The sequence below is a fragment of the Gloeophyllum trabeum genome (genome assembly GCF_000344685.1).
Source record: "Gloeophyllum trabeum ATCC 11539 unplaced genomic scaffold GLOTRscaffold_00010, whole genome shotgun sequence".
NCBI classification, from domain to species: domain Eukaryota; kingdom Fungi; phylum Basidiomycota; class Agaricomycetes; order Gloeophyllales; family Gloeophyllaceae; genus Gloeophyllum; species Gloeophyllum trabeum.
Genome location: NW_006920419.1, coordinates 110,891 through 133,981, shown reverse-complemented (window position 1 = coordinate 133,981; position 23,091 = coordinate 110,891). Strand labels below are relative to the sequence as shown.

The following is a 23,091-nucleotide window of genomic DNA, read 5'->3' as shown; positions in this document are numbered from 1 at the left end:
CCTCTACCGAAAGAGAACGGCGAGGCGCAAGAAATTCGCGTTATCTCCGACCGCTACGCATCTGTAGAGGTCGGTCATGCGCGTTTGACGCGGAGTGTCCAGCGAATAGACCACCGACCACGACTTACTCCCAAGGAGGTGAATTTTCTCCTCGAGCGGTCGAGGGGAGTAGTGTTCACGTCTCTCTTAGGACATGAAAGTGCAACAGCTAAGACTTGCTGGCAGTGCTCATGTTGCTTGCCAGCAGCTGGTAGAGGTATTCCCGGAATCCTAATCCTGTATCTGCGCAGCTGATTGTTCGGTTGGGCATGCAGTTGATCAATCAACCGGGGCTACCGCCAGCGCAACTGGCGGACTCTCCAAGGGCTGGGCTCACGGCTAGGGATGAATGTCTCAAATCGACACCGCAGCCAAGTCCTCCTCCGACTCGTGTTACATCCGACGCTCAAGGGAGTCCAATAATATATCATCAACGACTCCAGGTCTGCGTGAATTACCTGCGTGGTAGGTGTCTCTCGGGCAGTAAATGCCATCGTATCCACATGTATACGCCATGCGCTCGACCGCCCGTAAAGGCCGTCACATCACCTATCGCCAGGCCTGGCTCTCAGCTCGATAGCCAGAGATCGGCTTTGAAAATAGCCGATGCACCCTATCCTATGCTGAAGCCACAAGGGCCTAGCGGACTATCGCGTGCCGTTCCTTGTAGCACGGAGCAGCCAAAGGTAAACGTACCCGTTATGGTTGATCTAGTATGGTGGGAACTCCGAGTTCTTATGTACTTTCTAGCAAGTGCCTCCAGAAGCCACAACCTCCGACACTCCGGGGGTGGTGCAAGGGATGACTGCCGCAGTACCGGGATCGTCCCTCGCTCAATATGTTTCACCGAACCAGGTGTCGGAAACACTTGGCGGCTCACGAGTGCCCATCCGAAGGGAGACGATGGTGAGTCAGAACTGCCCGACGCCTGCGCCCGCCTCCTGCCCAGTTGAAGTTCGATCCGTTCCTCGAGAGGACGAGGCACATACTGTCAGCGGCCAAACGGAAGCCCTTGAGCATCAGATGCCTGTTGTAAACTCGATAACAGAAGTATCAGTGGCATCGACCGCTGAGCAGACTTTCGGAGTTAAGTTGCCTATAGGGAAGGCTCCGATGCGCCGTCGACACAAGCCTTCTAGGAAGGCAGCACAATCTGGACTGCGAGTTACTGATGATGCTATCGATATACAGACTTGGCCGGCCCAAGGTACGACCGATGCACAGTCCGGAGACAGTTTCGCGACGACCAGTGTCGGGCTTAGGGGCACAGTGGAGTTCGAGCGCGTTCCCTTCAATGTACGGTTACCGAAGAAAAAAAGTCAGGCGCTGGCCCCCCACGGTAAATTGTCGCATGGTGACGTTGCGAATTGTTGTGCCGTACCTCCCCCTTTGAAGGTAGTCTTCCTTGGGAAACTGTCACCCTTGACTCTACTTAACGTCTTGCACAACAGGAAGACGTGCGAAACCGACCACCTGACGTTTCACTTCAGAAGCACGGACCTGACGGACGGAGGGCCTCTCGATCTGCACGCGTTGACGATCAGCGATCCCCGCGCGCTACATCCAGTACGCCGGAGGACAGTACCGAACCGTCTCGAGTTTATAGCCTGGTGTGTTGGTTCACGCTGTCTGTCAGGAGAATCTTTTTCTGAACGTTCCGTCACTAGGGTGAGGCATCAGATGTTGAAAATATCATCGTCTTCAATTCGACGAAAGTGCGCTTTGGTCCAGGATTCATCGTGGAAGATGTGTGGACTTCCTTCGAGTCCTACTGGGTCATCTTAAGCAACGTACCTCGAGGTACAGAAGATAGTCAAGTGCAGGAAATTCTCAGCCCCTTTGGAGTCGTTCGCGAGCTTCATAAAAGTTTTGACCGGAACCATCAAACAACGATGTCTTTCCGAGCCCGCTTCAATGATACGAGGCAAGCGGCGGAGGCAGTTGCCGTATTGAACGGTGCTGAAATACTGGACACGGTCATATACGCTCGGACGCCCCCGAACAACATGAAATCTGGACGGGCCGAGATCAGAGATACTGGTCTACTGTTCACTTGGGATGCACCGAGCTGGACAGGTTATGCGGGATATGCGACTCTCAGTGAGGCACAAAATGCCATAGGGGCCGCCGAGAGGGACAAGAGGTGGGGAAAGGCCATAAGGGCATCCATACATGATGGCACTCCTGTGCTCGGTGCCGTCACTGTCGCCTTCCGGGGTATGCCGACTGATCTGAAGGTAACCTACCTCGAAAACTTTGGACAGCCTGACGACACAATGCATCAGGCCGAGAGAACCCCATCGGCCACACAGGTGGCTGGGATTATTCGTCGGGAACTACAAAATCTAGGACACTTGGTATCCTTTTACCAGACTCCGGCACCCTACAGAGACGGAAAAGTTTACGTCCAAGCGTACTTTCGCGATGCGCCTTCTGCGAAGGTAGCACGCGATCATTTCATCGATCCAGCACAACCCATTGAAGGACTGGAGAGCGTCTCTATGTCTGTCGAACACCTGCAATATGTCGCTTATACTGTGGGTTCAGACATCTTCAAGGTGCTGCAGGCGGACATCGAAGACCTGCGTACAACGTCTGGAAGCGACGACCCTAAGAATACGATTGAGATCTCGCAGGAAACACCATACACTGTGGATGTGGAACTACATGGATCTGATTTGAAGAGTCTCAGCAATCTGAAATATGGCTTCGAGCGCCTGCTCCGAGGTGAAGTCATGAAGGAGGATGGACAGTATGTCTGGGACCCCTTCTTTGCCAATCATGCCGGAAGCGAGTTCCTATTTAAGCTGCAGGAAACGTACCCGGACGTCAGGATTCAGTGCTGTAAACGGAAAAGGAGGATCACTATATTCGCGTCTCCTTCCAAGAGACAGGAAGTTAAACGAGCGGTTCTCGAGCGGATAGAGGAACTACGTCGCTGCAAGACACTGCGTATCCCAATACCAAGGAGACTGATTGGACGGTTCGTGAAATGCAACCTACCTTTGCTCCAGCAGAAGATCGGTCAAGAGAACCTTTCCGTGGACTACGCATCACCGGCTGTGGTGGTCAGAGGTGATAGCGCCTCCGAGTTGGTGCGGGTTGCTGTACAGGAAGCCCTCCACTCAACGGGCCCAATAAGGGCTTCGAGCACTTCCGAATGCCCTGTATGCTTGGACGAGCCGATTGCGCCAATCGTCCTCCGCTGCGGACACGCTTGGTGTAAAGTTTGCCTCTCGAATTATTTCTCAGCAGCTGTGGAAGGTCGGTCGTTCCCGATGACTTGCCTGGGCGACGAGGGCTCATGCACCTGCCGCATCCCCGTCGCGGTCGCTCGCGAGGTGCTGACCTCGGACGAGCTGGAGGAGCTGGCTGCCGCAGCCTTCACCGCGCACGTCTTTACCCATCCCGAAGAATACAAATGGTGTCCCGGGCCCGACTGCGAAGAGGTGTACCGCAGTGGCCCACCAGACACGGTGTTACAGTGCCCGCGCTGCCTGCGGAGGATATGCGCCCATTGCCACGTCGAGCACCATGAAGGCATGTCGTGCGCGGAGCACAAGGCGGGGCTCGAGCCCGAGTTCGCTCTGTGGCGAGCGGGACATGACGTGAAGAATTGCCCAAAGTGCAAGACAGCTATCGAGAAGGTGGACGGGTGCAACCACATGATGTGTTCTGTGTGCCAGTCCCACATCTGCTGGGTATGTCTAAAGACGTTTGTCAGAGGGGAAGGCGTCTACGATCACATGCGAGCAAAACACGGGGGTATCGGTGTCTGATGCCGCACTTACCGTTTCTTTCCACATCGTTTCGGACATTGATCTCGACGTGGAAGTCGTCGCAGCATATAAAGGAGAGATCGTGTACAACAAGAGATATATTCTGGAATGTATATTACAGTTGTGCTTGTAGCTTGCATTTGTACTCGTACAGCGTCTTCTTTGATATATAGGCACGTTGATAGAGAGACACATAAAAAAGACAAGAACCGATCCCGATAAACAATTGCAGTCCGAGTCTCGAAACTTGGTGGGTTGGTGTTGGTGGTGTGACAGATAATGCATACACGGACGGCTACACATACGTATACTGTACAAACTAAACAATCGGGTAAGCACACAATGCAACCAGAACGGAACTCGTGGCAGACGTACCCGATCATACGGGATCCTGGGCGGCTGCCCCCTTAGCGGTATGCTCTCTGGTAGCTCCTGGCGCGACGCATCGTACGGCACGAAGCGCCCCTCGTGGTCGAGGTACCCCTCGCCCTCCGCGGGGTAGTCTTTCAGGTCGGGCGGGTTCGCGCGGTCGTGCGGCGCGTAGACGATGTACATGTCCGGCGTGAGGTAGTCCCCGCGGCGGTTCCAGTAGCCCTTGCGCACGCGTCTCCGCTGGGACTGTGACTGCGACGACGGCGGCTGCTGCATTTGTGATTGTGATGGCGTCTGCGCCTGGCTCCTCGTCTCCGGCTGAGAGTACGACTGTGGCTGCGTCGTCGGGGCCCTCGACTGCTGCGAGTACGACTGCACCTGTGCCCGCGTCTCCGGTCTTGACATCGAGTACGCCTCCCGCGGCCTCGAATAAATCGGCGCGCCGCTACCGCTCGTGCTCGTGCTCGTGCTCCCCGAGCTGTCCGAGCGCTGCGAGTATATACTCCGCACGCCGGGCGACACCTGCATCTGCGCGGGCGAGCGCGCGGGTATCCCAGGCGGCGGCGAGACGGCCGGCTCGGAGTGGTGCCGCGTGATGGGCCGCGCACCACCCGTGGTGTACGGCGGGTCCGCGGAGCGGGAGCTCGAGCCGGTGTAGTGCGCGTCGACGGTGTGGTGGTGCGAGCCGGTGGTGTACTTTGGCTGCTCTGCGGAACGTGAGGAAGAGTATTGCTGCGAACTGCTGCTATACTTTGGCTGGTCCGTCGAACGCGAACTGGAGTATGGCACTTCTGAGGAACGCGAACCGGAGTATGGCTGTTCTGTAGCACGCGAACTGGAGTATGGCTGCTCTGTAGAACGCGAGGAGGAATATTGCTGCGAACTGCTGCTGCTGTACTTCGGCTGGTCAGTCGAACGCGACGCGGAGTACTGCTGCTCCGCCGCACGCGAGCTCGACTGCTTCTGGTCGCGGGAACTTGCGCTACTGTATTGCGGCTGGGAAGTAGAGGTAGTGCGGGGCCGATGAGTATCCGTCGCACGCGCGGTAGAAGAACTATACGAGTCTGAAGGCCGCGCGGTCGTCCCCGAGCTGGAGTACTGCGTGTCTGAAGGACGGGAACTCGAGCTGGAGTACTGCGTGTCCGAAGGACGTACAGTCGAGCTTGAGCTTGAGCTGGAATACTGTCGGGAGTTGGTCTCCGCAGCGCGCGAGCTACTCCCATACCGGTCCCTATCCCGATCTCGCTCCCGCTCCTGATGTTGCTGCGAGCTAGAGCTAGAGCCATATCGTTCCCTCTCCTGCTGTGTCCCCGAACTCGACCCATACCTCTCGCGCTCTTCCTCACGCCGCATCGCCTGATCGAGCGTCGCCACCCGCGGCGTCGCGCCCACGAGTGGGCTCAGCAGGCCCGCGGGCTCCTCGGTGAAGCTCGCCGCGTTCGTGATATTACTCATACTCCCCGTACCCCCCAACCCCGAGGTGGAGATAGCAGGCACAGTAGCGCTGGCCCTCAGCGGCGCGCCCCTCGTCGGCGTCTCCGGTATGCTCCGCAAGCTCCCAGTCGCAGAACGAGTGTTGGACGTGGGCGAGGACGGCCGCGTGCGATAGTACTCGGGCGTGCGCACGATGCTCGGCGAGAACGTCGGCTGCAGCTCGCGCTTCGCCGTGAACACGTCCGGCTCCTTCTCCTTCTTGTGGTGGTGGTGGTTTCCGTGTCCGTCTCGGCGGTCGAGCGAGCCGTGTCGGCTGAGGGAGCTGGTCCTGGAGTTGGAGGCGGCCGTCGTGCGCGCGGGGTCGGGGGGCTCGGAGTTCTGCCTGCGGTGGTCGCGGGGTTGGTTTGATTGCGAGGTCGAGGGCTGGGTGGAGGAAGAGGTAGAGGCGGATGCGTAGTCCGACGCACGCCTCGCAGGCGGGAGGCCTTCTCGCGCGGACGACGGCTGCTCGAGCTCGCGCGGCGCCCACGTCCAGGGCGTGTTCGGCGCGTGCAGCTCTGCCGACTCATTCCTACATCCCAGTGAGCCGTGATCTGAGAGCACCGACCAGAGTACGTACCGTATGTGCATGTTCTCCAAGCCCAACCCATTATCCTTCAGCTCCGTGCTCCAATAGCTCGGGTCGGGCTGCTTCGGCACCCTCTTGTACGGGTTATAGCTCTGCGCCTGCGCCTGTTGTCCCTGCTGGGCGAAGCCAAAGTGCGCCCACTGCGCAAAGTTCGCGGGCATCTGGGGCGCAACATGCGCGCGGAACGCGGGGTTGAACACCCACTGGCCGCGCTGCCACGACTGCGCGTTGACGGGGACGCCGGGTGGAGGCGGGGGCGGGCCAGGGAAGCCGGGGGGCCAGGGACCGCTGCCCACGGGCGGCGGCCAGGGCCCGGACCAGTTGGGCGGGGGCGCGCGCGCGGCGAGCTGGTGGTATTGCTGCTGGGTCACGTAGGACATCGCGGGCGCATGCGGATGGGGCGGATGGGTGCTGGAGGTGAGAGAGTATAAGTATACAAGTCCAGATGTTGTTAGATTAGATACAAGGTGTAGTGGACAAGGCGATGAGTGATACACGTACCAGAACCCCGATTTGAAGCAGGCACGGACGCTTTCACAGTCTCCAGGACGGGATTCGTTGTGCTAAACGCCAATCGCCCATAGGCCTCGGACAGCCAGCGAGGTCAGACGCGGAAGGCGTTAATAGTCGGGAGATAGAGTTAGAGCACACTGCCTTTGCTCCCACAGGGTCGTTCGCGCTGGCAATGAGCGTCAAGGGCGGGGTCGGAGAAGGGTTACGTCTAGGGAGGCGGCGTGCGCGTCTGGGTCTTCGTAGCAGCCTCATGGCTATCTCTGTGAGGTCCTGCACAAGAAGGGGACTCGGCATCCATTTCGGATATGGAAGGTCGGTCAGTCGTCGGTGCGGGTGCCAGCAGTCATCAGGGGCGCGGACCTCCGACACTGCAAGCCTCTGGATTGATGAGCTGACGGACTCTGAACACAAAACAGAATCTGGATGAGTAACTTTTCAGACTTGAACTCACTGGTAAATGAGTCTCAACCTGGTTGAGATCAAAGTTGGGAGGAACTTGATTATGAACGACCAAGGAGTAGGCTTCGAGTGAGAAGTAAGTACATGGATATTGGGATCAGTGCAAGAATCTACTTATTTACCTCTGCGGATCCGAGCTCTCAGTGTATGCAGCCACCAAAACCGGAGCGAGCTAACTTGTACAGTAAGTACTAGGAACTTACCTTTCACCGGTCAGACCCTTCAGAATAAAGGGATATCCCAATATCAGCCCTCGTTGTGCTCCCCTGTGGTAACTGAGGACAAACATGGCACGAGCCGGTTAGTGCGAGGAGAAGGGTTGAGGTAGACTCAGTCGAGTGGGTGGTGGTGGTTGAAGGGAAACATTTGTTGGAAAGTCCCACCTCTGTCCTCTCTTTATATAAGGTCCCTGGATGAGGCAAACATCTTTGACACTTCCTTTGCTTCACCATCCTCCGTCGAAGCTAGACATATCCGAATCGAGTAGCACCCACTCCATATCCGGACGAGATGGTCCAGGCGGACTCCGCAGTCTCCGGCGGCGACTCCGCGCCAAGTGGCGGGAACCAGAGTATACGGTCATGATTGTTATTATACTTGCAGGATATTGAGGGAATGAAAGCATGCACTATCAGCCTTTGGGGTTTAAATACCAAAAATGCGTACAATATGCGGATTCCAGATGCCAGACGTAAATAAGTAAGTCAGCAAATCCAAACAAACAACGAACATCGAACGTAGAACACAGCGGGCCGTCATAAATTCATTACACACACCTCGACTCTTAAGCGTCACCCTCGCACCGCTCCTCACTATGGCTAGACAAACAACCGAAAGCAGTACCGCGTAAACAGCATCACCAATTCCACTCTTCCTCATCCTCTAGTTTCTTCCCAGCACTGACCACAGACTTGACCGCGGGCTTCGTGTCAGGCGTCATGACGCTCCCCAGCCCCGCGCCGACCCCGTCGCCGTCGTCGTCTAGTAACGAGGTACTGGTACCTGACGTCGAGCGCGAGACTGATGAGGGCAGCTGCGAGGGGGGTAGGGGGGAGGGAGGCACGGGAGAGGCAGGTGGTGGGAAGGACGAAGCGGGCGAGGAGGGCGATGCGAGTGCGGCGAAGACGTCCGAGAGGAGCGTGGACGCGCGTCTTTGGGATTTCGTGAACCTGGGTGTCTCGGTCAGCATCACTACGCCAACATGAGAGAACCAGGAAAGGTGGCAAGAGCAAAAGCACTCACGTCTCCCCCCGCTGAATCTCCTCCCACCGCTTGCCCACGCTCCCCACGCTGCCCGCCCAGAGCGTCGCGATGCCCGGTATCGACGGCGGGGGCAGCGCGCCCGCGTTCAGGCTTACGCTTGCTCTTTTGCTATGCTTTGGCTTGGAGTTGCTCGCGGTGCTGGGCGTGTTGGGTGTATTGGGGCTGGCGGGATGTTCTTTCGAGCGCCGGCGGAGCGTCTTGGCGGAGGGGTACGAGAGCTACATACGGACACATGTGTGTTAGTAAAGTGGGGGGAAAGCAAAGACGGAGGGGCGCACGGTGACGGTGTTATCCTCGTCGACCTCGCCGAGGCTCGACGCAGAGCTCTGCGAGAGCCTGTTACTCCCGCTGCTCGTCGTCGCGGTCGTGGCATACGTGGACGTGGAAGACGTCGACTCGCGCAGCGAGTGGCCTCTCCTCAACGCCGGGGACGCCGGGCCCTCAGCCAGTGGAGAAGCAGGGGAGGAAGGAGGCAAAGACGCGCGCTGGAGCCCGCGGTGCACGATGCGCTCCCACTTGCGCTTGAGCGCGACGAGCTCCTCCTCCTCCTTTGCGAGCGCGGAGCGCAGCTCGAGGCACTTGGACTCTTTCTGCGCGATAAAGTGCAGGAGGTCGGCGTGCCTGGGTGGCGCAGTGCGCTTTAGTTCGGTTTAGCGTATCGGATGGGATGAAATGAACGCACTTTTCGACGAGCGTGAGCGGGCCACGGTCCTGCACGAGCGAGCCCGTGCTCCTTCTATCGCCCTTCTGTCCGACGCCTACCGACCGGCTCCTGCTCAGCGACGGCGACTCCTGCTCGCGTTCACTGACATTATTGGAGGAAAAGTAGGATATGGATGACTGTCTCCGCGCGGACTTGGGCGCGGGCGAGATGGGGGTCAGCGGGGCCGTTACCGGGCCCGAGTTATATTTCGAGATCGGTGTCGACGGGGAAGCGAGGTGCAGCGGCTTCGGGCCCGCGACTGTGCGCAGGGGCCGAGACTGAAAAGGAGAGACTGCAGCGTCCATGGCAGACGACGAAGGAGAGTGGAAAGGAGAGGAGGGCGCGACGGTGAGCATCACGGTTGTTGGTAGCTAGGCATGGACTGCTGCGTTACGCTAAGCGACTTGGACGAATTAAGGCGATAGCTTCGGGCTTCCCCTTCTGCAAAATAATATCATGTATAACAAAAGGCTACGGTACAGCTACTGCGTCTGCTCGAACGGATTTATGTAGGTGTTTCTCGCCCCATGTAAGTGCAATATTCGACTGTCCAAGAGCCACCGGCACGGGCTCGAATGCCCTGCAAGTTACCCATTTCGCGACCGTACCCTGAGGGTCTGGTGGCCTTGCACACTGTTATTCGTGGAAGGACCGCACTCAGCAAGACATTTTGAAAAGAAAAAACAGTGTATTCTCAGCATCGTGATGCGGATCCATTCCGTCTAATACAGTGGAACACAAGCAGCAGCACGCGAGCCAACAATCAGTGCTTCGCGTCCTTCTCTGCCTCCTCGATGTACTTCTTGATGCTGTCCATCCTGTGTCAGTCGTTGATGACCGGCGTGAGTGAGCAGCATGGGGCGGGGGGACGTACAAGTCTGCTTCCTCTCTGCGTTCACAACAACAGAAGACCCGTGCAGTAATCTCGTCAGCATAGAATTCCGCAGATGACAAATAAGGTTGAGGAAAGGAAAGTAGGGGAGAGTAGAAGGGACAGAAGAAGAGGACGAGAAACGCAAACGCACTTTGAGCTGCTCTCGAACTTGACCGCCTCCTTCACATCCTTGGGCGCGTCCTTCTTCCCGCCCGTCGCACCGAGCGCGAGTGCGGCGGTGCCCAGCAGCGTCCCGATCGCGAGGTACTCGTTCTTCACGGCGCGGCCGAGGATCGTGCTGTTTTGTCCAGTTAGTTTTGTTGGGTTTAGTTGAATTTGGTAGTGGGTTAGTTGGTTAGTTGCGTATTGTGTGACAGGAAATTTCAGATATTGATTATTAGTTAGTGAAAAAGACGTGAATAAGATAGAGAACGAGGGGGACGCACTAGGATGCCATGGTGGTGGTTGCAGGTCGTAGGGCCGCAACGTCGAGCGAATTATCCGAGTGGGTGGTTCGGAGGTTGCCGGAGGGTTTAGGCGCCCGCTCCTCCTCCCGCCGCGGCTCGTTAAGTGCAGTAAAACATATGAGTTGTAAGTAAACTGTGTGATTGCCGGACGCAGACGATGATACAGTATCTAATCATTAGTAGCATGGCTATGTGGTACAGGCAGACATTACAACACGACGCGTACGTCCATCCGTAAAGTGATTCATACATACAGTACATACATAGCCCAAAGCGTCCCCAAGGCAAGCAAATGTTCAAGAGTTCAATCTAGCATCGTCAATCGTCAATTGCCATAAGATAATCATCACCTCTTCGGTCATAAGAATCACAAAACCAACATCACACCCAACCCAAGCGCCACCGCAACACCCACCACACCACACCCAATGCCCGCCCCCGCACCAGCATAATTCGCCTGCGGTGGCGTATATGACGCGCTCACACTCGGCGAGCTAGTCGTACTCGACGACGCCCCCGGCACCGCGTACCCGTCCCCCGTCTGCGTGGTGGGAGTGGGAGTGGGGGTGGGCACGGCCCCACCGGTGGTGTACGCGCGCACGTAGTTGATCTCGAAGTACGCGTTGTCGTACTTGGGGCTGCCGGGCCCGACGACGTTGTCGTTGTACTGCGCACAAGTCAGCAAAAAGGCGAGGAGAGGAGCGGAAGGGAGTGGAGACGCACGCAGAGGCCCGTCGGTCCCTGGCTGGCGCACGTTGGGTCGTACACGGGTGGTATCCCCGCCCTGTAAACCATAGTGAGGAAGAGTCGAGCTAAAGACAGGTAAGGAGGACGTACCAGTTCCCGCAAAGCGTGATATCCAGCACTAACTGCTGCGCGGTGAAGAACTCGGTGATGTTGCAGCTCGAGGCGGGGTAGCTCGCGCTCGGCGCGCCCCACTGCGAGAGGTCCGTGATGGACGAGTTTGCGGTGGCGTGCGTGATGCTCGCGGGCACGTCCGGTCTCTGGAGTCATAGCATTCAGAGGTCGATATTGACATGCAGGCAGGGTGCACGCACACTCCAAAACCATATACTTTGCCCAACCCATATCAGCACAAGCACACAAGAGAGTCACGAACACTCACTACACCCCCGAAACATCAAACTGCGTCGCCCACACGCCCCCACCCGCCTCGGCAAACCCGGTGAGGAAGCTATTCGGCTTCGTCTCCGCAACCACGCAACCCGCCGCGATACTACAATCCAAGTCCGCCTCGTTCGGCGCGCCCGATTCGACGTTCGGCTGCCCCGGGCCCGGGTGGAAGCACCCCGGCAGCGTGTGCAGCGCCATCTGGTTGTTCGGCATCACGTTCACGGCCTCGATGATATCGATCTCCCCGTCGTTTGGCCAGAGGGGGCCTTTAGTCCAGAACGCCGGCCAGACCTGGAGGAAGGGTTAGGGTTAGGGAGAGTAGGTGGAGTGGAAGGGAGGGGACGCACGGAGCATCCATACGGGATGTGCACGAGGTCGATGATCCAGAGACTCCCCACGCCGTAAGACGCCTGCGTGGTGATGCGCACCTAACCCGTATGTCGCGACGTTAATTCCCTGACAAGGCCTGCGCAGGTAGACGAATGCTCACAGAGTTGCGTTTTTGGTTGTACGCCACATTCGAGCTATTGTCCACCTTCAACACCGCCCGCCCTGCGCTATTCACCTGCGCGAGTCCCTGCTGCATCGCGTCCTGTCGGTCCAGCCACCATACGTCGCCTGCGAAGCGACACGTCCATCAGCACACTATTTTTCGAGGATTAGCATACGTTGGAGACGTACCGAGAGTGAGGTTATCCCAGCTCCCGTAGAAATCCCAGCCGTCGAAGAAGCTTTCGCCCGAATAGTCATGGACAAGGTCGTACGCGGAGGCAGCGCCCAGAAACCACAGCAGCGAGAACATGTTCCGTCTCATCCTAATAGTCCAGTCCGAGGAAATGACAGCGATCGCCGAGCAGCAGAAGCGTCGGCCGGAGAAGCACTATATGTATAACAAGCCAAGGGCAGTGCTCGAGCTCTGCAAGTCGGACGGTCGAGGCAGGTGGATGACGTTCGAGAAAAGCACGCTCGGGCGCCAGAAAACTGACCTCATCGCCCCCATATGTACTGCAGCGGTCGAGGGACGCCCGGGCACGAGGACGTAGGGCGCACATTGTGATACTGGATCTGTCGCACTGCGCAGAGCTCCGCTCCTCGTGTTGGGTCACGTGACTGTTAAGCTTTCGGACAGGATCAGACCGCGAGGGAGGAATGTTCGGACGAGTTCAAGGAGCCCAGGATGGATTGGTCTGAGGTCGCGAGGAGAAACAGAAAAGTGCAGTCAGAAGAGGGAGGAGCGTGCTGTAAAGGAAAGGACGAGTATACGTACCGTGCATGAGGGTAACGCAGTAAAAGACGGTGTTAGCAACCTGGTGTAGTTAATGACCGTCTGCTCTGTCGTAAAGCAATAATCAACTTGAAATGAGGACCGGGTTTCTCGAAAACACAGGAATCCAATCTTATCCGCCCATAGAGCTGTGTCATGGATCGGATCGTGCTTGCAAGATTGGACGAAGGTTAAGGACAAACTTAGTGTGATGTATGTGCTGTGACGAGCGCCCTTAGTCCAAGCGCACGCTGCGCACCTGCCGGAACAGCAATTGGCGAGAACCAAGAGGGAAGAAAGAGCCACATCGGATTGAAATGAGAGGGGAGTAAGTCGAATGAGCTGGAAATTGCCTAGTATGCTACAGATTCGCACCTTGCTTTTTGCGACCAGTCCATGTCGATCCATAATGATACAAGCAATAGCAAGTAGGGTGCAAAGCGCAATACTCAACAGTTTGGCGGCATGTCAGAAAGAAAAGCCTGGAACCTTAGAAACTCCACCTCTACAAACATGTTGATCTCCAATCATACAGAGAGTAAAGTAGGATCGCACTCACGTTCCTGTTCCTTCAGCGTCTCTGCAGCCATGCTTTCGATTGGACCAGACTTCGCCTGCTCCGGCGTGAGGGTTGCTTTCCCATTGACGAGCGGCACCTGCCCTGCGTCGTATCTCGTCATAATAATCATTTGCGAGCGCTTCAATGGGTCCCCCGTCCCACGTCCCCAGTACATCGCTCCATATCCATGGAGTTCCTGCACTCTCTGGTCGAGCTCCATGAGAACCGACCAGTGGTCGCCTCGGATGTCCTGGAGGGGCTCATCTCCTCGCGCGGCGCGCAGTCGGTTGGCCCATGCCAGGCCCTCCTCGAACGTGATAACCAGGCCCGCGACTATCCAGCGTGCGACTGTCTTGACCGGCTGTGGTGTCCGTGTCGCGCTGTCAATCTAGAGTACTAGTAGTAAGTGTCGCCTTGCGTCGAAAGATAAGAAGTCACTCACGGTCGAGGAACTACTACCAACTTCAGGCGCCGCCTGCGGTTCTGAAGAGAACAGATGGCAAGGTCTGGATGTAATGAGTGTGGCTTCTCAACGCGAGAGCAGAACCTCACTAACGCATCATGACTCTGAGTCGGCGGTTCGGACATGGTGGTAACTAAACAGTAGCACCCGTATCGATTTCTCTTGTGGTTCCGGCGGGATTGTCAGTTATAACTTGCCCTTCAAGCTTCAAGCCGTCATCGTTGGGTGCAACCTCGAGCCACAATCGCGTATCCGCGAATCGTTGAAACCACGTGAGCTCGGGCGAGGTTATTTTTGGACCACGTCTTGGAAATGCAACGAGATGTAGGCCAGACGAAGGTATGCTAGGAATTGCTCAGCATGCTACATTTACAGATTCCATCCTTATTGGATGACTTTCCGTAAGCATTTAGAGTCGTTTTCTATCCTAGATCCGACTCGAAATGCATCAGCCGAGATGCCGCCTTGTCACGCTCGCCAATTTTGATGGTGGTCGTCGAGTTGAAGCTGTCTGCAAACTTTATTTTGTCAAGGGGGTCCGACCCCCCTCTTCAGACTCGCGCTCGCCTCTAAAGGCTCGCTTAGCCTCGGTTAACGTTCGCGTATCATGCCATCATATACTTGCCATCAGTGCCTTCCGTATTTAGCCACTTTCCTTCCTTACATAGTAAGCCGCCATCAATAGCGTGACTGAGGGCTTGTGGCGTTACGGATAGGAGAAACACCTCTATCCTGTCTATCGGCCGTGCGAATGACCGTGACAAGGCACTGTGATGGCGTTTAGGACGGCGAAATCTAGGATTTTTCCTTACGGAAAGTCATCCATTCATAGCCATTGCAAACCCTCCATGCTGGTTTATAATCATGCGAACAATAATAATGATGGTACAAAAGTGCAATGTTCAAAAGTCGGGGGGCATCGTAGAAGGAAAGGCGTGAAACCTTATGAACTCCACCTCTACAAGCGCGTTGATCTTCAGTCTAGTTCAGGCTACGCAGCACAAATCAAGATCGCACTCACGTTCATCCTCCTTCAACGTCTTCGCAGCCATGCGTTCAATTGGACCCGACTTTGTCTGAGCCGGTGTGAGGGTTGCTTTCCCATTGACAAGCGGCACGCGCCCTGGGTCATATCTTGTAATGAGCAGCATGTGCGAGCGCTTCATCGGATCTCCCGTACTACGCCCCCAATACATAGCTCCGTAGCCGCGGAGATCCTCCACTCTCTGGTAGACCTCCATGAGAATCGAGCAGTGGTCGCGTCGGGTGTCTTCGAGGGGTTCGTCTCCTCGAGCGGTGCGCAATCGATTGGCCCATGCCAGGCCCTCCTCAAACGTAATGAGGAGACCACCGACTATCCAGCGTCCGACTGTCCTGATGCTCCCTGGCTTCTGTTCTGGTTCCGTGCTTGCCGAATATTTCAGTGTCACTGGTGTACATGACGCTATGGACTTCAATTCTCACTTACATATGCTGGGACAGAGCTAAGACCTCAGACGGTAATTTTGGAGACGGAGGAAGGGCACTCAAAGTAACATTGAGCGTGGCCTCCGAGTAAGTATGCGACAAGCCACTCACACATCCTCAGGTCGCTGAGCTGAGTCTTCAGACATCGCATGTGATGGATAAGCAGCTGAGTTATGCCGCGTTAGTTCGAGGTGGTCGAGTCTAACTTGGTCTTCGAGCCGTCATGAACCTCCAGCCACAACCGCGACGCGAACGGTGGGAGCCACGTGAGCGGCTTCGTGACGTCCAAAAATAACGTTGCTCGCGCATCGGAGGCACTGTGAATTTGGAGATGAGAAAAGCAGGGTAGAGATTGCTCGATATGCTGTGTTTATTCCATAGAGACTGAATCGTAATTGTACATGCAATAATACTGATGGTAGAAACGCGCATCGATGCTCAACAGTCAGGCGGCATGTCGGAAGGAAAAGCTTGAAACCCTATGGACTCCACCCCTACAAACGCGCGCGTGCGTTCATCATTCAATGAGCCCAAGCTACAAGGCACGAAGGAAGGTCGCACTCACGTTCGTCCTCCTTCAACTTCTTCGCAGCCATGCGCTCGATTGGACCTGACTTAGTCTGCGCCCGAGTGAGGGTTGCTTTCCCATTGACAAACGGCACCCTCGCTCGATCATATCTTGTGATGACCATCACATGTGAGCATATTACATCGCCGCCGTCCGTGGGATGTCCCCAAGACATGCAGCCATACCCGTGCAGTTCCTTCACTCGCTCGTCGATCTCTAAGAGAAGCGAGCAGTAGTCATCTCGCGTAGCCTCAAGAGGGGCGTCTCCACGAGCAGCGCGCAGGCGGTTGACCCAAGCCAGAGTCTCCTCACAGGTAATAATAAGGCCACCAACAACCCAGCGTTCAACCGTCCTCACGCGCTGTGGGTTGGTGCTCGCGGGAATTCTAGAAGTACTCAGAGTCGCCTCAGGTTACTGTATGGGAATGTTTATTGTAAACGCTCACTTACGCATTCTCAGGCTGAGCGTTTGAGGCAGACATCATGGCGTCAATGAACAGTTCAGCGCTGTAGGTTCTTGCGACGGTGCAGTCTCAACTTTGAAGCCACAAGCGCGACGACGCTGGCAGGTGATGGGAAAGCACGTGATCGCGTATATTATGTGGCGCGTGCCACATTCATATCGACAGCGCTCGGGACCAGAGTTTGGTAATTCTAAGCTCGCTAGAACCCATAATATACACTAAAGTTACAAACTTCCTTATGCCTATTGCAAATAAATGGCAGCGGCAAAGAAACCCAAGGCTACACATCCGACCCGAGCACGCGCCCTATAAAGCCAACTCCCACCGCGTCAGCTACTTAGTCCAGCGAGGAGGACAGTAAAGAGAGCGGATCGAGCAATATCAGAAAAAGGCGTGACGGCGTTCCTTTTGTGCCGCTTGCGGATGCACGTGCCGGTGGGCTCCAGTCGGAGCCCGCACATGCCCGTCGTGCGAATTGCGTCCTTGAACACGCCGAGCGAGCATGCTCAAATGTACGGGAGTGCCAACGACGATGGAGGGGGCTGGCTGGAGGAGGTAAGGTGGGATGGTGGGTGAAAAGGATATGAGCGGCGACACAATGAGCATCCGTACTTGCATCTTCCATTTCAAGAGTTCAATCGGGGTACTGTAGTGTTAGCGTGAATGTCGTATCTGCGTCCCAAATGGTATTAGGACCCACAGGAGGAAACTAATCATACCCCTTGCACCTGCTCCTACAGGAGCCAGATGGGGAGTAGACTGGTCTGGCGAAGCGGGGGAATTTCTAAGTGGCGGAAGAGGTGCTGCAGCTCACTGTGCAAGAGCTATGACTAGAAAGCTGCGATTAGGTGCTAGTATTCGGTTCGGTTGATGATTGAGGTCCACCAAGAGCTATCCACACTCACCTACAGTAAGATCCGCGAACGGCATAGACATCCCAGTGTCATAGGCTACGAAAAACGAAAGAGATAATATCTTATGATTCGTGAAGGTCAATACTGTCTTCTGGTGACATACTTTTATCCTGTATCATTGCAAGCTTGAGTGCGCGGCGGGGGAGGTCAAGACAGAATCTTCGTCGATCCATAGTCGTACTACTCCAATAACAATCAGAATACAAACGAGTATCGTTCAACAGTAGGGCGGCGTTTCGGAAGGGAAAGCCTTGTACCCTACGTACTCCACCTCTACAAACGCATCCACAAGCAGTCAGCTCGAGCCACGGAGGAAATAGTCGGACTCCTACTCACGCTCCCGGTCCTTCAAGGTCTTCACAGCCATGCGTTCAACGGGACCCGACCGCCTCTGCTCCGATGCGAGGGTCGGTACTCCATTGACGACCGGCACCCGCGCTGGTTCATACTTCGTCATGATCAGCATGTGCGCGCACTTTTGCGGGTCCTCGGCCCAGTACATCGCCCCATGCCCGTGGAGTTCTAGCACCCTCTCCTGGACCTCGACGAGCACTTGGTAATAGTCTCTTCGGGTGGCCTCCAGCGAGTGTTCTCCTCGTGTGGCGCGCAATCGGTTGGCCCAGGCTAAGGCCTCCTCGTAGGTGATAATAATGCCGCCAACTATCCAGCGTTCGACACTCTGGATGCGCCGTGGCTTCTGTGCTGTTTCGGAGCTTATGAGAAGTGTAAGTGTCAGTAATGCACGCCGCTATGAGGGTCCATGCTAACGTACCTATCCTGCGACTGAGCCGGGTTCTCAGACGTTCCTTTTGGAGGCGGCAGAGGGGGCCTTAGAGTAATATTAAGCCTCGCTTCCTAGGGCAGTATGAGGGCAGCTTTCTCACGCATCCTGAGGCTGAGCTATCTGTTCAGACATTGCAAGAGAGAGGTAGAGAAAGAAAAGTCAAGTAGGTCTTCAAGCCGCCATCGTCCAGTGCAACGTCAAGCCACAATCGCGACGACGCGAAAGGCGGAAGCCACGTGAGCGGGAGCGAGGCTATTTTTGGACGTCACGAAGCCACATCGGGGGCACTGGAAAATGAGAAAAGCAGGCTAGAGATTGCTTAGTACACTAAGTACATCCGCATATTCCCTCCTTTAATTGCGACCAGTTCATGTCAATTCATACTCATACAGGAAATAATAATGATGGTACAGAAGTGGAATGTTCAACAGTCAGGCGGCATCGTAGAAGGAAAAGCGTAAAACCCTATGAACTCCACCTCTACGAGTAGAGTCATGTTGAATCAGTCTAGGCTACATACATATCAAGCTTGCACTCACGTTCGTCCTCCTTCAACGTCTTCGCAGCCATGCGCTCGATTGGACCTGACTTCGTCTGCGCCCGAGTGAGGGTTGCTTTCCCATTGACGAGCGGCACCCGCCCTGGATCATATCTCGTAATAATCAGGAAGTGCGAGCACTTTACCGGGTCCCCGGTACTACGCCCCCAATACATAGCTCCATACCCGCGGAGTTCCCGCACCCTCGTGTCGATGTCTATGAGAATCGAGCAGTGGTCGCGTTGGGTGTCTTCGAGGGGTTCGTCTCCTCGAGCGGCGCGCAGCCGGTTGGCCCATGCAAGGCCCTCCTCAAACTTGATAAGGAGCCCGCCGACGATCCAGCGATCGACTGTCCTGACGCGCCGTGGCTTCTGTGCTGGTTCCATGCTTGCGGTAACTCTCGGTGTCATCGCTGCACCTCACGCCACAGAGATCAATGCTCACCATATATCCCGGGACTGAGCGAGATCCTTAGACGTTGATTTTGGAGACGGAGGAAGAGCACTCAAAGTAATATTCAGCGTGGCCTCCCAGTAAGTATACGAGAAGTCACTCACCATTCCTCGAGTCGCTGAGCAGTGTCTTCAGACATTGCAAATGAGTGAGAAACAATTGAGTCGAGTTTTTGCTGCGTTGGTTCGAGGTAGTCGACTCTGACTTTGTCTTCGAGCCGTGATGGAACTCCAGCCACAACCGCGACGACGCGAACGCGGGGGCCACGTGAGCGTGAGCGACGCTATTTTTGGACGTCACGAAGCCACACGGGAGGAATGCGAAAGGTGTGGGAGAGATCGCTCGATATGCAACGTTTACATATTCCCTCCTTACGGACAGCGACCAGACCACGCCAATTCGTAGCCATACAAGCAATAATAATGATGGTACAAAGTGCGATACTCAACAGTTAGGCGGCATGTCAGAAAGAAAAGCCTGGAACCCTATGAACTCCACCTTCACAAGCGTGTTCATCTCCAATCAGCCTAGAGTACAAAGAATGAAGCCTCAATGAAGTACGATCGCACTCACGCTCCTGTTCCTTCAGCGTCTCTGCAGCCATGCTTTCGATTGGACCAGACTTCGCCTGCTCCGGCGTGAGGGTCGCTTTCCCATTGACGAGCGGCACCTGCCCTGGGTCGTATCTCGTCATAATAATCATGTGTGAGCACTTCAATGGGTCCCCCGTCCTACGGCCCCAGTACATAGCTCCATATCCATGAAGTTCCTGCACTCTCTGGTCAAGCTCCCTCTCTGGTCAAGCTCCATGAGGACCGACCAGTGGTCGCCTCGGACGTCCTGGAGAGGTTCATCTCCTCGCGCGGCGCGCAGTCGGTTGGCCCTTGCTAGGCCCTCCTCAAACGTAATAACCAGGCCACTGACAATCCAGCGTGAGACCGTCCTGATGGACTGCGGCTCCTGTGCTGGTTTCGTGCTTTCGGAAATTCTCAGTGTCACTGGTACGCATCGCTATGGGCATCAGTTCTCACTCACATATACGGGGACTGAGCGAAGACCTTGGACGGTAATTTTGGAGGCGCAGAAAGGGCACTGGAAGTAATATTGAGCGTGGCCTCCAAGTATGCGACACGCCACTCACAAATCCTTAGCCTCAGGTCGCTGAGCTGTGTCTTCAGACATTGCAAGTGATGGAGCAGCAGTTGAGTTATGCTGCGTTAGTTCGAGGTGGTGGAGTCTTACTTGGTCTTCGAACCTCCAGCCACAACCGCGACGACGCGGAAAGGCGGAAGCCACGTGCCAGTGAGCGTGAGCAAGGCTATTTTTGGACGCCACAAAGCCACATTCAAGACTAGTCTCCCGAAGTCAGACCGTATTGCCTCCCTTATAAGGCAGGTGGAGGGCGGTCGGCATATAACGGTCTGCTTCCAGTCGCGCCTGCCTTGGCTGGCTCACCGATTTCAACATCACGTGAATTGTCCCACGGCCTTTGCCTCTATTCTCTGCTCTACTTTCGCTGCCTGGATGCATAACCAGGTTCTCTTTTGACTGCATCTACAATTGAATACCATGTAATGGTACAGTTATGTGTTTTCATAGCATCAAAACACTCAGAATATGCGACAGGACCATGGCAAGAGTTGCTGACTCAGCACCTCTGGCTCTTCCTAATTTGGACACCATCTCATCCTTTTGCCTCCCCGGCGTGTTTGTGAGCCATAGCGCCCTCGCACCTTGCACCCGGTGCACATTGGAAGGGTATATGCCAGACTAAAGCAGAGTATGGATAAATTAATGTATATTTTAATTGGCAAGCATCATATACCAGCACAAACTGCATGGCAACAGCAGAAATGTAGCAGTTAATGAGGATTCATGTCTCCCTTACCTCTCTATTGCTCTGGAATACACATAATAAGGCTACACACACATTGTGAGGGCAAAGGACAACCTGTAAGAGCTTCAAACGCGCTCATACTCGCGTTCGACACTGCAGCGAGCGCGTCCTAAATGAGTGCACGTGACACTACAGGGTCCGAATATGCCTAATGTGCCAAGTGCCGCGCGACTGGATGCAGACTAATTCAAGACACTGAGAAAAGCGGAGAGTAGATTGCTCAATATACTAAGTACATCCACATAATCCCTCCCTTGATAGCGACCAGTTCATGTCAATTCATACTCATACAGGCAATAAGAATGATGGTACAGAAGTGGAATGTTCAACAGTCAGGCGGCATCGTAGAAGGAAAAGCGTAAAACCCTATGAACTCCACCTCTACGAGTAGAGTCATGTTGAATCAGTCTAGGCTACATACATATCAAGCTCGCACTCACGTTCGTCCTCCTTCAGCTTCTTCGCAGCCATACGCTCAATTGGACCAGACTTCGTCTGCGCCGGCGTGAGGGTTGCTTTCCCATCGACAAGCGGCACGCGCCCTGGGTCATATCTTGTAATGACTAGCATATGCGAGCACTTCATCGGGTCTCCCGTACTACGCCCCCAATACATAGCTCCATAGCCGCGGAGCTCCCGCACCCTCGTATCAATGTCCATGAGAATCGAGCAGTGGTCGCGATGGGTGTCCTCGAGGGGTTCGTCTCCTCGAGCGGCGCGCAATCGATTAGCCCATGATAGGCCCTCCTCAAACGTAATAAGGAGGCCACCGACTACCCAGCGTCCGACAGTCCTGGCGCGCTGTGGCTTCTGTGCTGGGCTTGTGCCGGCAGGAGTTCTACAAGGAGTACTAAGTGTCGCCTTGGTCTTTGAAAAGAACAGCTTACTTACGTGTCCTGAGTCGGAGCAACAGCCTCAGACATATTTCCTAGACCCGATAGCGATAGAAGACTGTATTTTGCAGTGAGTGCAAGAGAGAAGGCGTGTATAATGTGCCACCGTGTTGAACGCGCGCGGCGAGTGCGCGGCGGACGAGGACCCTTGATAATACCTAGGTGGGTCGGATACTGAACTGGCCGATTTGGGTCTATTTTACCGGGACTGATTATTACCATATTGGGCCATTTTTACCGGGATCTGAACCCGACCTCGGCGCCTACCCCCACTTTTACCGGGATAGCCGTATCCGACCTCAAAAAATATGGGAAATTACAAATAAATTACAAAACAATCTCTGGCATATAGTACAGGCTTCATTTATCTACACCATCCTCGTCGAATACCTTGCGACTCCGTGGGTTGCTGAGTTTCGACACAGCGGCAGTGATAAGCCTTCAGCCACTTCTGCTTCGCCGCTAGAGCAGTGTTCAGACGCTCCCAGCAAGTGATAGCTTTGAACGGAACTCGGCGACCTTGGCTTGAAGGAATAGTCACGGACAGCTTGGCATCAAGCATTGCTTGACCTGCAGCCTCACGTATCCGGCGGACTGTCTCTTTTCCCTGTTAGGAAGCGATGTCCTAACTAGTCGTCTTGAGATAACTGGGCCACGTGCCAACAGTTATGTCGTTACTACCTCAGTAAGCGTACTGAAAGGTAGGTCTGGCCGGGCCAATGCCAACGGTCAAGTCAAGAGTCCAGGTAATCGCTGTATTCAACAGGAGGTTGAACTAAGGAATACATGGGTTTTCCTACAGTATATATAGTAACTGGTATAGGGGTTAATACCCAAAGAAGAGAACAATAAGAAAGGACGCGTAGGCCATCCTGCGAGAACGTAACTCAGAGAAATGAGAAATACAAGGGCGCCCATTGGTAGAAGGTGAGTCAAGGAAGATAACGTGTGAGAAGAAGATAGCGTCCATGGGAAGGTCTACTCGGAGAAAGGTACTGTCCAATAGCAATGCTCGGAATGGAAATGGAATGAGATAAGCATGGGAAAATCATAACATTACCCCCTTCCTATGGTCGAAGTTTACCCAAACTTCCTAGTTATGACCGGTTACTGAACCGTCCAGGTCCACAAGAGTGCCATCATCGTAGTCTTGTTCTTCGGT

The 23,091-nt window shown here is 55.1% G+C and overlaps 11 protein-coding genes across 11 annotated transcripts; 1 reads left to right on the top strand and 10 right to left on the bottom strand.

Moving 5' to 3' along the window:
• Positions 1 to 1,733: 1,733 nt before the first annotated feature.
• On the top strand, positions 1,734 to 3,818 carry GLOTRDRAFT_45355 (uncharacterized protein; the record flags this gene model as incomplete). Its single annotated transcript, XM_007869545.1, has 1 exon — positions 1,734 to 3,818. A coding segment is annotated over one exon (2,085 nt), but the record flags the coding sequence as incomplete, so codon positions are not given.
• GLOTRDRAFT_122113 (uncharacterized protein) lies at positions 3,629 to 7,513 on the bottom strand (the record flags this gene model as incomplete). The annotated part of the gene is made up of 7 exons (XM_007869593.1): positions 3,629 to 4,113; positions 4,194 to 6,195; positions 6,244 to 6,663; positions 6,754 to 6,815; positions 6,904 to 7,156; positions 7,217 to 7,234; positions 7,428 to 7,513. 7 exons carry the CDS (start codon positions 7,511 to 7,513, stop codon positions 3,934 to 3,936), a joined length of 3,021 nt encoding a protein of 1,006 aa, XP_007867784.1. The 3' UTR covers positions 3,629 to 3,933.
• A 310-nt stretch (positions 7,514 to 7,823) lies between these two features.
• On the bottom strand, positions 7,824 to 9,577 carry GLOTRDRAFT_116917 (uncharacterized protein). The gene is made up of 4 exons (XM_007869592.1): positions 9,170 to 9,577; positions 8,766 to 9,108; positions 8,467 to 8,705; positions 7,824 to 8,393 (listed from the first exon to the last, which is right to left on the bottom strand). The coding sequence occupies exons 1-4, from the start codon at positions 9,544 to 9,546 to the stop codon at positions 8,081 to 8,083; spliced, it is 1,272 nt and encodes a 423-aa protein (XP_007867783.1). The 5' UTR covers positions 9,547 to 9,577; the 3' UTR covers positions 7,824 to 8,080.
• Positions 9,578 to 9,858: 281 nt separating this feature from the next.
• Positions 9,859 to 10,532, bottom strand: GLOTRDRAFT_100603 (uncharacterized protein). The gene is made up of 4 exons (XM_007869591.1): positions 10,511 to 10,532; positions 10,216 to 10,362; positions 10,065 to 10,079; positions 9,859 to 9,999 (listed from the first exon to the last, which is right to left on the bottom strand). The coding sequence occupies exons 1-4, from the start codon at positions 10,519 to 10,521 to the stop codon at positions 9,954 to 9,956; spliced, it is 219 nt and encodes a 72-aa protein (XP_007867782.1). The 5' UTR covers positions 10,522 to 10,532; the 3' UTR covers positions 9,859 to 9,953.
• A 366-nt stretch (positions 10,533 to 10,898) lies between these two features.
• GLOTRDRAFT_116915 (uncharacterized protein) lies at positions 10,899 to 12,514 on the bottom strand (the record flags this gene model as incomplete). The annotated part of the gene is made up of 9 exons (XM_007869590.1): positions 12,347 to 12,514; positions 12,156 to 12,283; positions 12,013 to 12,093; positions 11,658 to 11,956; positions 11,590 to 11,605; positions 11,369 to 11,535; positions 11,255 to 11,315; positions 11,016 to 11,198; positions 10,899 to 10,988 (listed from the first exon to the last, which is right to left on the bottom strand). The coding sequence occupies exons 1-9, from the start codon at positions 12,477 to 12,479 to the stop codon at positions 10,899 to 10,901; spliced, it is 1,158 nt and encodes a 385-aa protein (XP_007867781.1). The 5' UTR covers positions 12,480 to 12,514.
• A 942-nt stretch (positions 12,515 to 13,456) lies between these two features.
• Positions 13,457 to 14,168, bottom strand: GLOTRDRAFT_139681 (uncharacterized protein; the record flags this gene model as incomplete). Its single annotated transcript, XM_007869589.1, has 3 exons — positions 14,045 to 14,168; positions 13,931 to 13,994; positions 13,457 to 13,876 (listed from the first exon to the last, which is right to left on the bottom strand). The coding sequence occupies exons 1-3, from the start codon at positions 14,074 to 14,076 to the stop codon at positions 13,457 to 13,459; spliced, it is 516 nt and encodes a 171-aa protein (XP_007867780.1). The 5' UTR covers positions 14,077 to 14,168.
• Positions 14,169 to 14,853: 685 nt separating this feature from the next.
• GLOTRDRAFT_130773 (uncharacterized protein) lies at positions 14,854 to 15,564 on the bottom strand (the record flags this gene model as incomplete). Its single annotated transcript, XM_007869588.1, has 4 exons — positions 14,854 to 14,909; positions 14,973 to 15,358; positions 15,420 to 15,476; positions 15,530 to 15,564. The coding sequence occupies 4 exons, from the start codon at positions 15,562 to 15,564 to the stop codon at positions 14,854 to 14,856; spliced, it is 534 nt and encodes a 177-aa protein (XP_007867779.1).
• A 292-nt stretch (positions 15,565 to 15,856) lies between these two features.
• GLOTRDRAFT_130772 (uncharacterized protein) lies at positions 15,857 to 16,468 on the bottom strand (the record flags this gene model as incomplete). Its single annotated transcript, XM_007869587.1, has 3 exons — positions 15,857 to 15,912; positions 15,984 to 16,372; positions 16,437 to 16,468. The coding sequence occupies 3 exons, from the start codon at positions 16,466 to 16,468 to the stop codon at positions 15,857 to 15,859; spliced, it is 477 nt and encodes a 158-aa protein (XP_007867778.1).
• Positions 16,469 to 17,581: 1,113 nt separating this feature from the next.
• Positions 17,582 to 18,280, bottom strand: GLOTRDRAFT_130771 (uncharacterized protein; the record flags this gene model as incomplete). Its single annotated transcript, XM_007869586.1, has 4 exons — positions 17,582 to 17,637; positions 17,701 to 18,077; positions 18,137 to 18,193; positions 18,249 to 18,280. 4 exons carry the CDS (start codon positions 18,278 to 18,280, stop codon positions 17,582 to 17,584), a joined length of 522 nt encoding a protein of 173 aa, XP_007867777.1.
• Positions 18,281 to 18,572: 292 nt separating this feature from the next.
• GLOTRDRAFT_130770 (uncharacterized protein) lies at positions 18,573 to 20,321 on the bottom strand (the record flags this gene model as incomplete). Its single annotated transcript, XM_007869585.1, has 6 exons — positions 18,573 to 18,628; positions 18,688 to 19,098; positions 19,713 to 19,814; positions 19,886 to 20,115; positions 20,175 to 20,231; positions 20,281 to 20,321. 6 exons carry the CDS (start codon positions 20,319 to 20,321, stop codon positions 18,573 to 18,575), a joined length of 897 nt encoding a protein of 298 aa, XP_007867776.1.
• A 908-nt stretch (positions 20,322 to 21,229) lies between these two features.
• On the bottom strand, positions 21,230 to 22,037 carry GLOTRDRAFT_139680 (uncharacterized protein). The gene is made up of 3 exons (XM_007869584.1): positions 21,928 to 22,037; positions 21,477 to 21,874; positions 21,230 to 21,417 (listed from the first exon to the last, which is right to left on the bottom strand). The coding sequence occupies exons 1-3, from the start codon at positions 21,957 to 21,959 to the stop codon at positions 21,362 to 21,364; spliced, it is 486 nt and encodes a 161-aa protein (XP_007867775.1). The 5' UTR covers positions 21,960 to 22,037; the 3' UTR covers positions 21,230 to 21,361.
• Between the last annotated feature and the right edge of the window lie 1,054 nt (positions 22,038 to 23,091).